At 34.7% G+C, this 15,109-nt stretch overlaps 1 protein-coding gene across 1 annotated transcript in view; it reads left to right on the forward strand.

The window, feature by feature from the left end:
• Window positions 1-15,109, forward strand: part of LRRIQ1 (leucine rich repeats and IQ motif containing 1) — a 329,025-nt gene that overhangs the window by 123,218 nt on the left and 190,698 nt on the right. Inside the window, 4 exon segments of the mRNA XM_007952584.2 lie at window positions 3,425-3,618; window positions 4,083-4,210; window positions 9,106-9,179; window positions 13,186-13,279. Coding sequence (XP_007950775.2) covers window positions 3,425-3,618; window positions 4,083-4,210; window positions 9,106-9,179; window positions 13,186-13,279 — 490 coding nt within the window.

Below are 15,109 nucleotides of genomic sequence, written 5' to 3' on the forward strand. Positions count from 1 at the left end.
TCTTATGGGGACTGTTGTTGTCTCCCACTCAGTTTGACAAAAATTACAATTGAATAACCATAAAAAACTAAAACAAATGGACAAAATATATGATGTAATCACACAGGAACAGTAACCAAAAAAAGAAAAAAGGGAGAAAAGAAAAAGAAAAAACAAGAAAACCTGTAATATCCGAGTATAGGGCATTAAGGGAAAAAAGGCAGAGAAGTAAAATAATGAAGAAAAAAATGGAAAAAAAAATGCAAAAATAAAAACAAGGAACAGGGTTAACCATGAGAAAACAGGGGAAAAAAATAAATTAAAAAAAAATTTTTCAACCAGGAACAAAGAAAAGTAAAAAAGCTGAAAACTAGGACCTGAGAGGGAAAGAATAAAGAATAATAGTAAAAAGGACAGAAGTATTAATAAAGTAATAGTTTTGAAACAGACAAAAACAAGCAAACTAAACAGGAGAAAAATGAAAAGGAAAAAAGAAAGAAAAAGAAAAAGAAAAAAAATTGGTGGAGGACAGGGCAGGATACCCAGGCTCCGTCTGAGCACACATACTTAGATGGAGTTCCCGCGGGCCCAGAAGGTGGGTAGGATTGGGGGATAGCCACATCTCTGTTCACCAAGCAGGTGTAGGGTATAAGAGTAACAAGCAGACTGTCGCACCTTTTCAGTCGTGCAGATGCAGAGTATCCTTGGGGTTACTGGCAAGCAGAACCTGCTCTTAAGCCCCTGGAATCTGGGAGAGTGTTGTCTCTTTAAATATCCACTTCTAAACATTCAAAATGGCTGTGCCCTCTGGAGAGGCAACAGTCCACAACTCAGCCCTCCTTCCTCTTTGCTGCTGCTCCTATTTTATTCCCCAGCCACCAGAGCAGTCCTCCATGCAGTCTCTGCCTAGAAGGACTGATTTTTAGGTTAATTCTTAGGTCATATCACCACTTGGGAATCTCCAAGCTGTCTGTGCCATCAGGATCACTCAGGATCGCTGCCAGGCCGCAGGTCTTATGTCTCCTTTTTTGGTATTCTCATGCAAATTCTTCTGCTAGTTGGGGTTTACTCCACTTCTATATCCTTCCCTTCAAGGCTCAGGGGTCCAGGATTATCTTCTGTGTCTTTGTTAATTGGTTCCTCTTTTCTTTGTTGAAGAGTGTCTGTGCAGTCTTTCTGCCTATTCCACCATCCTGGAATCCCTCCCTCCTTGAGTTTCTGAGGCAGTATCATTATGGAAGTAGATTGCCCATTCTTCCTTCCATGGAGTGGCTGGTGGGTTTGAACTGCCAGCCTTCTGGTTAGCAGTCAGATACGTTTGGCACTACACCATCGGAGCTCCCATATATATTATATCTATGGGTAGTTGTTGTTGTTATGTGCCATTGAGTCGGACCCGACTCATAGCAACCCCTCCTTGGGTTTCCGAGGTGATATCACTATGGAAGTCGATTACCCCATCTTCCTTCCGAGGAGTGGCTGGTGTGTTTGAACCGCCAGCCTTGTGGTTAGTAGTCAAGTGCCTTAGGCTCTATGCTACCAGAGCTCCCAGTAGTAGTATGTAATATACTATATATAATTACTTGAAATTGATAATACATCATTTGTCTGTTATTTTCACTTAGTCAAAAATTTGATAAGGCAAACTATTTATTCACTGATAATATGGATGACAATTTTCTCTTTCATAATTCCTATTTTACATTATAGTAAAATACCAATACATTTATGCTAGACAGAAGCTTAAAAATGTAAGATTAATAGCTGAATTCGAATTTCCATTTCTCTTCTCTTCTGCAGGTCTGCTAAGCATTTCCTGCTTGTCATTGAAATCATATAATTTATTCCTTATTATAAGAAAAAATACTTTTTATATAAAACATTAGTTTATGAGGAATATTCATCTATAAATTTAACTTGCTTTATGGGACTTGAATTATTCGAGATCCAGCATTTTATTTATAGTTTTCTTGAATTATTTCTCTATGAAATATTTTATAGTACACCTATAACTATAACTATAACTATAATATTATCTGAATTTTCAAAATATGGTCCAGAATTAAATTTTTCTTTGAGATCTTGATAACATTACTTGATTCTTTCTTTAATTTCTTCATATATAATACAAGCCAACATTCTGTATTTCTTTTTGTAAATCACAGTATATAATGAAAAGAGCAAATCTTGGCTTTAATGCTTTAAATTGTTCCAGGATTAAATTATTAATAAATTCTAGATATTAATTTTAACTTAATTTTGTTTTTTCAAAGATTATATATCATCAAATAACTTTTTTGGTAAAATACTATCTATTTGAACATTTAATTGACAATAATATTTTGTGGAAGTTTGACAAATCAGAATAAAGCTAGATTCTTCAAGATTTAGTTTTAATTACTCACATGTGTACAGTCTTCACTGATGATAGTCTGCTTATCAGTGCCTACTCTAGACCTTAATCTTTATTTCCAGTTTCTAGAGTTTGCTTGGGAGCTCCGGTAGCATAGTGCCTAAGGCACTTGACTGCTAACCAGAAGGCTGGTGGTTAAAACCCACTAGCCACTCCTTGGAAGGAAGGTTGGGCAGCCTACTTCTGTAGTGATACTGCCTCGGAAACCCAAAGAGGGGTCGCTATGAGTTGGGTCCAACTCGACGGGACATAACAACAACAAAAGAGTTTTCTTATTCATACAATAGTATAGCAACTATAGAGAGCATGTATAGTCCAATATCCAATCTAGACTTTTAATATTGTACATCAACTTTTATAGACTTCTTCAGCATCTCTTTCCAGTGCTAACTTCCAACAACTTTTTCTATTTCTTCCTAACCACTGAACTATCAGTTTTAAACCTTCACTAACATGCTTTATATAGCATTGTATGGTTTTAAAATTTACATGGGCAGAGAGGAAGCCACTCATGACCATCTTGAAATAATTGAAGAATATGCTATACAATAATATGCTTGAAGAATATTTCATTGGTTCTGATATGATTGTGTTTACTTTTTGGCAAATCTAAGGAAGATCTTTCAATTATAGTAAAATGACATTCCAATGTTACAGTGCATCCTTAAGCAGGGATTCAAAATTTAGAGGCTTTGAAACTGAGTTGAAAACTTTTTTTCAAATAATCCTTTCTATCTATGTTCTGTTGCCATCTGAAAGAAAAAAAAATTCAGTGCTCAATATATGCCTTTTGATACATTGTTGACTTTTCAATTGATATATTTTTATATCATTTAAAATTATGTACAACAAATACAAGTTTAAATAATAACACATTTTGCGACATAAATATCACCAGGAGTTTGGGCTGTCTTCATTTGTAATTGTGAATATTGAGAAATATACAAATGTAACAATTTAGGAGACAGAAAATTGAAACTCCCTCTTAGAGTCTGGAACAATACAATAATCTCAAAAATACTTTTCTTCCAGGTGGTCTAGAATCTTTGAAAAATCTTCAGCAACTAATTTTGGACCACAATCAATTAATTAGTACAAAAGGTCTTTCTGATACTCCTACCATTATATATCTGGATTGCTCACATAATCATCTAACTGAAGTTGAGGGCATTGCAAATTGTGGATTGCTTCAAATTTTGAAGTTACAAGGAAATTATCTAAGTGAGGTAATTGTTTTGGATCTATTAATTTCTGTGATCAACACATTTTTCTGTAGAGAAAGACATTACCAAAAAAACCAAACTCACTGCCGTAGAGTCAGAGCAGACTCATAGCGACCCCTCCTTGGGTTTCCAAGGCGATATCACTATGGAAGTAGATTTTCCAACCTTCCTTCCGAGGAGTGGCTGGTGGTTTGAACTTCCAGCCTTCTGGTTAGCCTTAGGCACTATGCCACCAGAACTCCTTCTTTGGTAACAGAGCTACTTAAAACATTATAAAATTAGTTATTAAAAATTTTATTCATACCGAAAGTCTCATTATATTATACTTTGATTTATGATATGAAGTTTACAATTCAAATGAAGCTTATCATAAAATACTTGTTCTGGTAGGTTTTATATATTTTTTAATTTAGTTAAATGACAAATTATTTTGTTTAATATAACTAATGAAACTAATTTAATTATAGCTTCCAAAATTGGGGGATCATGTTCTACTAAGAGAATTGCACTTGGATGATAACAGCATTTCAACTGTGGAAGCGTTTTCTTCATATTGGCTGCCTTTACTACAAAATCTTACTCTCTCTCAAAACAGGTAAATATATATTATGCTTAAACAATAAATACTGTGAATGATAGCATAAAATAAAAATGTAATGCTGATAAACAACCAGAAAAGCTGTTGAGTTTTCCCAGTAAAAGTACATCACATAAATAAATAAAGCTGTAAAAATTATTTTATAGAATTTTAAAACTTATAGTAGTATATTGATGTCTAAAATACAAGTAGAATTTTAATTGTCAATTGATTCCATTTTCTTTTTTCTCAAAGATGCACTTGTAGAGAGCTTTCAGGGTAGGTTTGTTTATATTTGTAAAGAATATAGTCCTTGGAAAATACAGGAGGTAGTTAATTTAATTCAGAAGGATGTCTCATTCTCTCAAATGGTACTTATTAAGTTCTGGAAGAGCGATTTTTAAGTTTCTTTCAACTTGCATGTCTTCTTGTAACTGTTAAGATTGATTTAAATTTGATTTCCCTAAGGATATAAAGTAACACTTAAAAAAAATACTTTAACATTAAATTGAAATGGGTACCTGCCACAGAAGATCCATCTGAGACCACCACACATCTGGATCGTTGCAGAGAAAACTGTCTAAAACCAAAACAGGAGCACAATATTTGTGTGTCTCCCTCCGTTTAATATTTCATTGAAACCTATTCACTCTAATGTGATTAATTTGTTCATCAAAGGCACATGGAGTAGGGGAAAGTATCCACCTTTAATAAGAAATTCCTTATTTGAGTTCCACAGTTCTAGCAAAATAAGTGAACAAGGACATCACATTTTAATATATATATATATTTATTTTAAAAATACATAAAATTAACTCTTATTCTCTGCCACAGTTGTGTCTATCATTTAAGCATGTATGCCCAAAAGAATTTAATTTTCACCTATTAAACTTAAACTTTGAAAATACAATAATGAACATCTATTCAAAAATTCCCTTAAATTGTTTGAATCAAATCTAAAATATGAAATTTTATGTGTTTTTAAAAAGACTTATTCCCAGAGCCAGCTGCATCAGGTAACACAGTTGCAGTGATTTGGGCCATCACAAATCCATTGGATCTTTTCAGAATATTTTCCAAGCAGAAAATACAATTCAAAATAAAATCCTGAGCTGTGTTTGGACATCTACAGTACGTCACTCAGTAATTGACTTATTTAGTTTGTGCTATAGAACTGGCTCTTCAACCATATTAATTAAACTTAATTAAATTTAATGAACCATATTTATTAAAGAGGTTTGAAAATATTTAAATAAGGAAGTTTTCTTTTTTGAAAAATAATGCCTCTAATTTCTTTGAGCAATGTAAATCATCTAGAAGCCATTTTACTTCTAAAAGTTACAATGAATATTAATTGGCAGACTAGCTGCTCTATTAATCTGATATGACTTGTTGCTCATATCAGTCCAATATAAGGAATTGTCTAAACGGAAGCATAAAAGTTATTTTAGAATTGATAGCAGTAATTGGGATACTTAATCCAAGTGGTCCTTATATATAATTTTATTTGCTTTGCAAATAATAAATGTTAAATAATAACATTTATTACTGAGGTAGTGCTGCACTGTTTCAAGGGATACAAAATTGAAAAATCTATGTCCTTAACTTCAAAGAACTCTTAGCAATATTATTATTTAATCTTATATGCTTTTTTACACAAAAGAAGTGAAATTATCCCATAGTTTACAATGTTTTGAATCTTTAAATAATATTGCCACTTATATTTGTATATATTCTTTCTGGATTTCTCAAAGCTCTTTCTAACATTAATCTTTTTCCATATCTGAGAGAATAAAGGGAAAGACCCTGAGGGAATCATTGAAATGTGATAGAAATGGGCACAATAGAGTGGTTACTTATTTCTGAAAGTCATGGTGGAAAAATAATCTGTGTCTTAGAAATTTTCACAAGCTTAGTACCATTAGCTGCAGGATTTATTCTTACATAACGTTTTATTTGTGCGTTTTTTTTTTTTTTTTTTTTCAGAATGATACCAGATTTGGACTTGATAAAACTCAAAGTCAGCAAATTTGGGTTTGAGTTTTAGGTCCACAATTTATCAGTCAGTTGATCTTGAACAACCCTACACTATCTGAACAATTTTTTTTACATGTAAAAGGATAATAATACTTACCTAACAGACTATGGAATTTTAGTGATGACCCATAAATAAAATACGTGTGATTATGTATTACAAACCTGAGAAGAATTTAGATGAAATATTTTGGTTTGCAGTGTTTTAGTATGGTTTTTAAATTGTATATATTTTTCTCTAATTTTTTGTAATATTTTCAACATAAGGAAGAGAGTGTGTCCATAAGCTCTTTTTCCCAACAAATGAAAAACACATAAAGAATGATATTTAGTACATATTGTTTAAAATACTTGTTTCATCCTGACTTCTGTTTTAATTTTCATTAGAACATGTGACTGTTTCCAGTTTTGACTCCCTGGAGTTCTAACTGGAAGGCTCTGCAGCTTCATAAGCTTTTCTACTTCCAGTGAGACTTTAAAAAGGAGCAGAAAGTGGAAACTATTACCCATTGGCTGCTCATTGTACAAATCTTTTGCTTTTTGTCGTCTTTGAAATTTATATCTTTTTTATGCCCAGGGCTAATGTGACAAGGTCAAATAGTATTAGATTTTCACTAATGTCCTTTGTCTTTCTGGTTTGAATTTTCTTAGAAAAAAATATGCACAGCAATTCAGTAAAAGGAAAAGTTATAGAGGTTTTTTTCTTTTTTTTTTTTTTTTAACACATTCTACTATTAAGTTTCCAACATGCTAATGAATAGTCATAAAGGCAAATGAATGACTAGCTTGCTTGTTCAAAATTTAAAAAAAAGAAAAAGAATGTAATTCTGAAAACATAGTTACCTGAAAACGTAAAATTATAGTTTTACAAAATTACTTGACCAAACCAGATATTTCTTTTCTTGTATTGCTTTTTGCAAAGAAAATTACTATTGATTTTTAGTTCTAAAACTTCATTGGTTTTTTCCATCTGTTGTCTGTGTAACAACCTTTGTAGCACCATATAATTTATTGGTTTAAAAACATGAGATAGTCTGAAAGAGAGAGAAACTGTGTTTTAAAGGCTGTAATATATTGCTGTAGTAGAATAGCAAAAATTTTATATTAAAAAGATATTAAAGATACATACAACAGAAATAAGAAGTTTCTCATCACCAAACAAATTTATTAGAATTATAATTTCTGTTGAAGAATTTAAATTTGTTACATATAATAATCCAGAACATACTTACATAGGAAATGTCATAAAATTAGGACTTAAATGCATTAATTGAATACTGACAAAGTATTAAAGTTTGGTTTATTGTTGTTATTTTTTTTATTTCTTTTTCCATCTTTTTGAACATCCAGAAGACATTTAGGCAAATTATACTAATAAGAAGAATATATACAAATTACAAAGAACTACAAATGGAATGATCAGTACTTGATTTTTTCTTGTATTACCTTAGTTTTTTTTTTTTTTTTTTCTGGAACCTGTTTTTCAGAAATAGTATTATATAGGTTTCATCTGAATAGTAATGTTGAACTTAGTATTGGTTATATTTAGAGGAATCTTCTCCCAGCCTTATAATTTAGTCTTTTTTTTTTTCCAATAGTAGCTACTGTCTGCTAATGCAGAACAGGACAGTACAAGGGAGGAGTCAAGGTCAACGCAAAAGGGTTAGTTTTGTGCCAGACTCCATGAGTCCTCAGTCATAATGTTACTCTGTAAGCTTCTGACCTTAGAATAATAGTAGTTTTTGTTTTTAAATGGTAAGGAGTTGATACAAATAAAAAAGAGAATAATTCTGGCATAATAACTAAGGGGACAGTAGAAAAAGCAGAAAAGTAAAAAAAAGTGGAGATAAATGCTTACCTTTCTTTTTATACCAAAGATATTCCTTTAGCTGAAGCTACTTTGAATAGATGGAGCATTCACAGAGGACATTAGTTTAGAAGACTTTTGTCATTGTGATGAGAATATCTTTTATGCAAAGGAATGTTTCTCTTGTTTAAAGATTCAGATCACCTGGCTTAGCTTTAAATTCTAAATAGATTGTTTACAGAAGTTGGATATACAAGTAAAGCTAAAGTATTTACTTTCTTTCCAAGATGTGAATATTATGACTGCCCCTTATTCATTTTGCTTAAATATCTGTTCTTTATAACAATTTATAACTTAAGAAATGATAGAAACTCCTAAAAACGGAGGAAAGTTTTGTTATTATTACTATTTGAATATGCATGTAATATAATAAGGATACTAATTTTAAATATTAACATATTTGTGTAAGATTTAGATCTTTTACCAGTGTAATACATTTTCTGCTATTGGATACTATAGATTCATTGTTTATATATTCAAAATATTTCAAATTAGAAATGCCTATAGTGTAACTAATAATATTCAAACTATTTAAAATGCTTTCAATATAGGAAACAAAACATTTTTAAAATTAAGAAAAAAATCTAATGTCTCTAATCAGTTATACTGATGAAAAATTAAAATAACTGATGTGTGTGTTAATTAAAGGGTTAGGCTATGTTGTTGAACTAGAAAGAAAATAAAAACAAAAAATAGTTTCTCTATAAACTTAGCATTTAAGAAGGTATGAAGCAATACCAAAAATTAAACTTATTTTATTTAAATAAGTACACATCCATGATATTTGTTATCACAAATGGCAATTTCATGATAATTTCTCTTTAAAAGTGAAGAGAAGTCTTCTATAGAATAAATATTATAGATTCATATGATTACTGCATTTTCATTAAGTACTGTTAGTAAATGATTAACATTTATTATATATTATATAGATATTATTATGTAGGTACATTATTAATATTAAACACATTCCAAGTTAATTATTTTATGAATTTTATATTTGTGTTTTCAGTTTAACAGAAATTATACCACTTTTTCATTTTATTTCTTTGGAAAAATTGGATGTCAGCAACAATTGCCTTTCTGGTAAGTTTAGAATAACATATCTTTTAAAAAATAATAGACATTTGATTTTTGTTCCAAATATGGTAAAGAGTTGTTTTAAATTCATAAATATGTAAATGCCATTTACAAATAATGAATCTATACAATAAAACCAAATCCACTGCCAACGAGTCCATTCTGACTCATATCAGCCCCCCTACGGTTTCCAAGGCTGTAAATCTTTGTATGGAAGCAGATTGACTCATCTTTCACCTGTAGAGCAGCTGATGGGCTCAAACCAACCTTTTGAGTAGCAGCAAAATGCTTTTACCACAGTGCCACCGGAGCTCTTAATCAGTACAATGTTGTTGTTATGTGCCTTTGAGACAGACCCGACTCATAGTGACCCCTCCTTGGGTTTCTGAGGCAGTATCACTAAGGAAGTAGATTGCCCCATCTTCCTTCTGAGGAGTGCCTGGTGGGTTTGAACCGCCAGCCTTCTGGTTAGCAGTCAATGGATTGGCTGCTCAAAACATATACATCTGATCCCATCATGGGAATAACCACATCACAGCTGCTTAAACCACACAGAATTGTGGTCCAACCAAGTTGACACACAGCTTCAACTATCACACTATTCTTCTAGAAACTTTATACTTTATGTTTTTACATTTAGGTTTATTGTCATCTCAAATTAACTTTTATGTAAGGTGTGAGGTAGTGATTGAATTTATTTATTTTTCATTTGGATAGTTAGTTATCCCAATAAAATTTATTCAACAGGCTTTTCTCACCATTGAATGACTTTGATGTCTTTGTCAAAAATCAATTATCCATTTAAGTATAGGTCTGTTTCTGGCCTCTGGTCTGTAATTTTCTTTTTTGGTACTGTCCTATTCTAGGTTTTAGGTTACCGTTATGCTGTCCTTAGAAAATTATTTCGGAAGTGTTCCCTCCTCTATTTTCTGAAAAAGCTTATGTGAATTTGGTGATAATTCTTTTTTAAATGTCTAAGGTAATTTAACTTTGAAACCATTGTGGCCTGCAGTTTTGTTTTGGGGAAGATTTAAATTTGCATAAGGAGCCCTGGTGTCACAGTCATTAAGTTCTCAGTTGCTAACCTAGAGACTAGCAATTCAAACGCATCTGCTGCTCCATGGTAAAAAAAAATGTGTCAGCCTTCATCTATAGAGATTACATCCTTGAAAATCCTTTAGGCTAGCTCTACTTTATTCTATAGGGTAGCTATGAGTCAGAATCGACTCAACAGCAATGGGTAATAGGTTTAACTTATATATTCAGTTTTTTAAACAGCAAAAGACTATTCAGGTTTTCCATTCCATTTTATGTCAGTTTTAGAAATACTTTATTTGCAAGGAGTTTGTCCAATTAATCTAAATTATCAAAGTAGATTGCTTATAACATTTCCTTATCATTTTAATATTTATAGAAACTGTCTCTTTCCATCCTTATATTGGTAATTTGTATTCTTTCTCTCAATTATGTGTCTATTTCTCTATCTTTGTCTCTCTCTCTCTGTGTATGTGTGTGTGTGTGTCAGTGTTGCCTAGGGATTTGCCAACTTTATTATTTCTAAGAACCACTTTGGTGTTTTTGATTTCTCTGCTGCTTAAATATTTTCTATTTCATTGCTTAGTGCCTCTCTCCCCACCACGTCACACACAGCTTTTCAATAAGAGAAGTCAACATGATCATAGAGTAATTGTGAGGTTCACCTGTGTGCTTCCCTTCTCTGAGAGCTAGTCCTGTACTTCCAGATATCCATTGCTTAAAACAGGTGCTTCATATATATTGTCCAGTTTTACAGTGGTTTTCTGTATGAGAGCAATTCTTATAAAAATTACTTTGTCATGCGCCATAGATTTACCGACTTTTTTTTTTACTTTTGAAAAGATAATGTTGTTAAGTGCCACTGAGTCTATTTTGACCCATGGCAACCCCATGTGACAGAGTAGAACTGACCCTATAGGATTTTATGCTGTAATCTTTTGGCACAGTAGTTAAGTGCTAGAGCTAACCAAAAGCTAGTGTTCTGGTTCCCTAGTGCTACTCTTACAAGAATATACCACAAATGGGATGGCTTAAACAAATAGGAGGTAATTTTTCTTACAGTTTGGAGGCTTTAAGTCCAAGTTCAAAATGCCAGGCTCTAGGGGCTGGGTGAAAGCCCCTCAGCCTTGGGCTTCAGCTCTGCCTCCTGTTCCCAGCCCACTGGAGCTAGAGGCTTTTCTTCACTCAGACAGCTGCTAGCTGCTGAGACTGACAAGCTCAAAGTTGACAAGTAAAAAGGCACAGTACCGATATTACCAAACCACATGGTAGGCCATTAACTCAAGTTCATTGAAAGTCTGAAGGTTGGCAGAGCGTGGCAGGCTGCTGAACAACGACATGGCTACATGCAGGGTTTAAGCATGACACAAGCTAGAGTCCATTCCCAAAGCTGCTTCTTATATATGGAAAGCAGCCCACATCTCTAAAGCAGCTACTCAGCTGCTCCAATACATTCCATCATGGAGTTAATTACCAATCTTACCATGGGGAATAACTACATCCAGCTGCCCAACCACTCAACCAGGCCCAGTCAAGTTGACACACAAACTTTACTACCACAGCTAGCAATTCAAACCCACCAGTTGCTCCATGGCAGAAAGATATGACAATCTGCTTCCATAAAGATTATAACCTTGGAAATTTTATGGGGCATTTCTACTCTGACCTATAGGGTCACTATGAGTTGAAATGAATTGATGGCACTAGATTTGGGTTTTGGTTTGATTTCATCTTTATGGGAGCAGATCACCAGGTCTTTCTCTCATGTTACTGCTGGGTGGGGGCAGTTTGAACAACCAGCTGTTCAATTAGCAGCCAAGGGGTTAACTGTTGTAACACCAGGGCATCTTGAAAAGATTAAAAAAGGAAACTCACTGCCATCAAGTTGATTCCTATTCATAGCAACCCCTCCTTTGGTTTCCAAGTCAGTGTCGCTACAGAAGTAGATTGCCCAATCTTCCTTCTGAGGAGTGGCTGGTAGGCCCATGTAATTCTTCTTAGGTATATGTTCAGTTTTACCACTCTCATCTTTTTACTGTACATTGTACTTTTTCAAATTTTGTGCTTATAATCTGCCAATAATTATTCTAAGTCCTTTACATACATTACCACAACATTACCTTTATCTACATTATCTTAGAATAGATATGAATCTGAATCGTAAAGCAGTTATGTGATTTGAGTAAGTTCATAAAGATGCTAAATTATAGAAATGGGTATTCTGATTAGAGAGTCTGTGTTTTTAACTCAATTCAGTCTCCATTATACAAAATAGTATTCTGCAGAAAAATATTCATATTGATTTTCTCTAATAGCTCTTTTGGTTACCTAGTGCTACTGTAACAGAAAATATACTACTAATGGGATGACCTTAACAAACAGGAGTTTAGTCTTACAATTTGGAGTCCATGTTCAAAGTGCCAGGCTCTGGAGGCGAGATGAAGGCTCCTCAACCTTGGACTTTAGCTCTACCTCCTGTTCCCAGCCCACTGAAGCTAGAGGCTTTTCTTCACTCAGACAGCTGCTGGCTGCTGAGACTGACAAGCCCAAGGTTGACAAGTAAAAAGGCACAGTGCCAATGTTACCAAACCACACAGCAGGCCATTAATTCAAGCCCATTGAAAGTTCCAAGGTTGGCAGAGCATGGCAGGCTGCTGAACAACAACATGGCTACATGCAGGGTTCAAGAGTGCCATAAGCTAGAGACCATTCCCAAAGCTGCTTCTTAAATATGGGAAGCAGACCACATCCCTCAAGCGGCTACTCAGCTGCTTGTGGTAGATCCCACCATGGAGCTGATTGCCAGTCTCATCATGGGGAATAACTACCATGATCTGCCCAGCTACTCAACCAGGCCCAGCAAAGTTGATACACAACTATCACGATAGCTAATAATAAATAAAATGGTATTGGTTTATAATGTTATTAAAATTTATTTGTGATACCTTTCATGATTTTCATTGTTTAATTTTTATAGATCTTACAAGTGCCATAAAGTGGTTTGATGCTTGCATTTCTCTCCATGAATTGTCTCTCAGTGGAAATCCACTTCTTCAAGAAATAAACTGGAGGTAAGGAAGAAGTATTATTGCACACTGTGTATGTCCTTTATTATCATTTCAGAAAACACAATCTGATGAAAATTTTTCAACATATACTAATTAGTTAGGAAATTTAATTGTTATATTTATTAATAACTTTAAAAAATGCTTAAGAAAAACTTTAGCTTAAAATAATTTTCTTACACAGACGTAAACTAATGCAAATTTGAAACCATGACTGTGGGGGCATGGGAGCAGTGTCTGACTTCCTCTAACTTCACAAGGTAGGGAGAAGTATCAAGATCAGCAGCCACACCTCAAAGCTGATTCCTATGAGGCAGAGGCCAGACATGCTGCCACCCCCCAAAGGTTTTCTTTTTTTAACCATTCTGACACCAACTGTCTCTCCCACAGCACTCACTAATTCCTTGCTGTGTTTGATAATTCATTGCAGTGGCCACACAGATCTCAGACAATACTCACCATTATGAGGTTTGTTAGGGAAGTTACAGATTACAATTCAGGATTGAGAACACTCAGTATACAGTTCTTCGATCAGGAGAGCTTCCCCTCACTATGTAGTAGGCTCACTTTTCTCTGGCCTCAACTTCTCGGTCTGGCCTCTGCCTTCCTCAGGCAAGTGTTACAAAGCTCTTTTAGTTCTGCTGACAAGTGCCCAGAGTGGCACCCTACTCTGCCAGGAAGCCTCTTGCCCAAAGGCACTCAGTTCTCTTGCCCTGTAGGCTGGGAAACCCACTGCTGTGTCTCATGCTGATCTCTTGGTTCTGCTACCACTATTGCCACTCTCTGCCATCTCTCCGCTGAGTGTTACAACTCTCTCGCTTTGTCTTCTGGGTCAAGGAGGTCCAGGGCAGTAATGTCAAGTCCAAAGGAGCACTCTTCTCCTGGATTTTCTTTCTTGATTATAGTGAGATCCCCCCCTTTTTGCTTCTGGGATTATAAACCTCTCATTTTAAGCTTAGATGGCAAAACTCGCCAATTCTCACATTAGCATTCCATACTCTGCATGTCTGTGGTCTCACTTCTGCAAGGGTGCCATGTACCTTATTTACCTTATTAGCAAGCTATTCAATCCCCTTGGTGGCCACAAGCACCTCATGTTTGCATGGTCCCACCCAGAAATCTGGTGGCAGTCATAAAGACCATGGCTGTTGTTGTTGTTGTTAGGTGCCGTTGAGTTGTTTCCCACTCATAGCATCCCAATGCACAGCAGAATGAAACACTGTCCGATCTCGCGCCATATCCACGATCCTTGCTATACTTGAGCCCATCATCACAGCCACCATGTCAATCCATCTCGTTGAAGGCCTCCCCCTCTTTCGTCGACCCTCCACCCGACCAAGCATAACAACCTTCTCCAAGGAATGGTCCCTTCTGACAACATGACCAAAATAGGTAAGACGAAGTCTGGCCATTCTTGCTTCCAAGGAGCATTCTGGCTGCACTTCCTCCAGGACAGATCTGTTAGTTCTTTTAGTAGTCCATGGTACTTCCAGCATTCTTCGCCAGCACTACAACTCAAAAGCATCAACTCTTTTTCAGTCTTTCTTATTCATTGTCCAGCTCTCACATGCATACCAGGCGATTGGAAATATCATGGCTTCTGTCAGGCGCACCTTAGTCCTCAAGGAAACATCCTTGCTCCTCAGCACTTGAAACAGTTCCTTCGCGGTTGACTTTTCCAATGCTACATGTCGTTTAATGTCCTGACTGCTGCTTCCATTGGCATCGATTGTAGAACCAAGCAACGTGAATTCTTTGACAACCTTAATCTCTCCATTTATTGTGATGCTGCTCATTGGTCCAGTTGTGAGGATTTTTGTTTTCTTTATATTGAGA

The sequence above is a fragment of the Orycteropus afer genome, unplaced genomic scaffold, assembly GCF_000298275.1.
Source record: "Orycteropus afer afer isolate SDZICR_OR568_19922 unplaced genomic scaffold, OryAfe1.0 scaffold00349, whole genome shotgun sequence".
Taxonomy (NCBI): Eukaryota; Metazoa; Chordata; class Mammalia; order Tubulidentata; family Orycteropodidae; genus Orycteropus; species Orycteropus afer.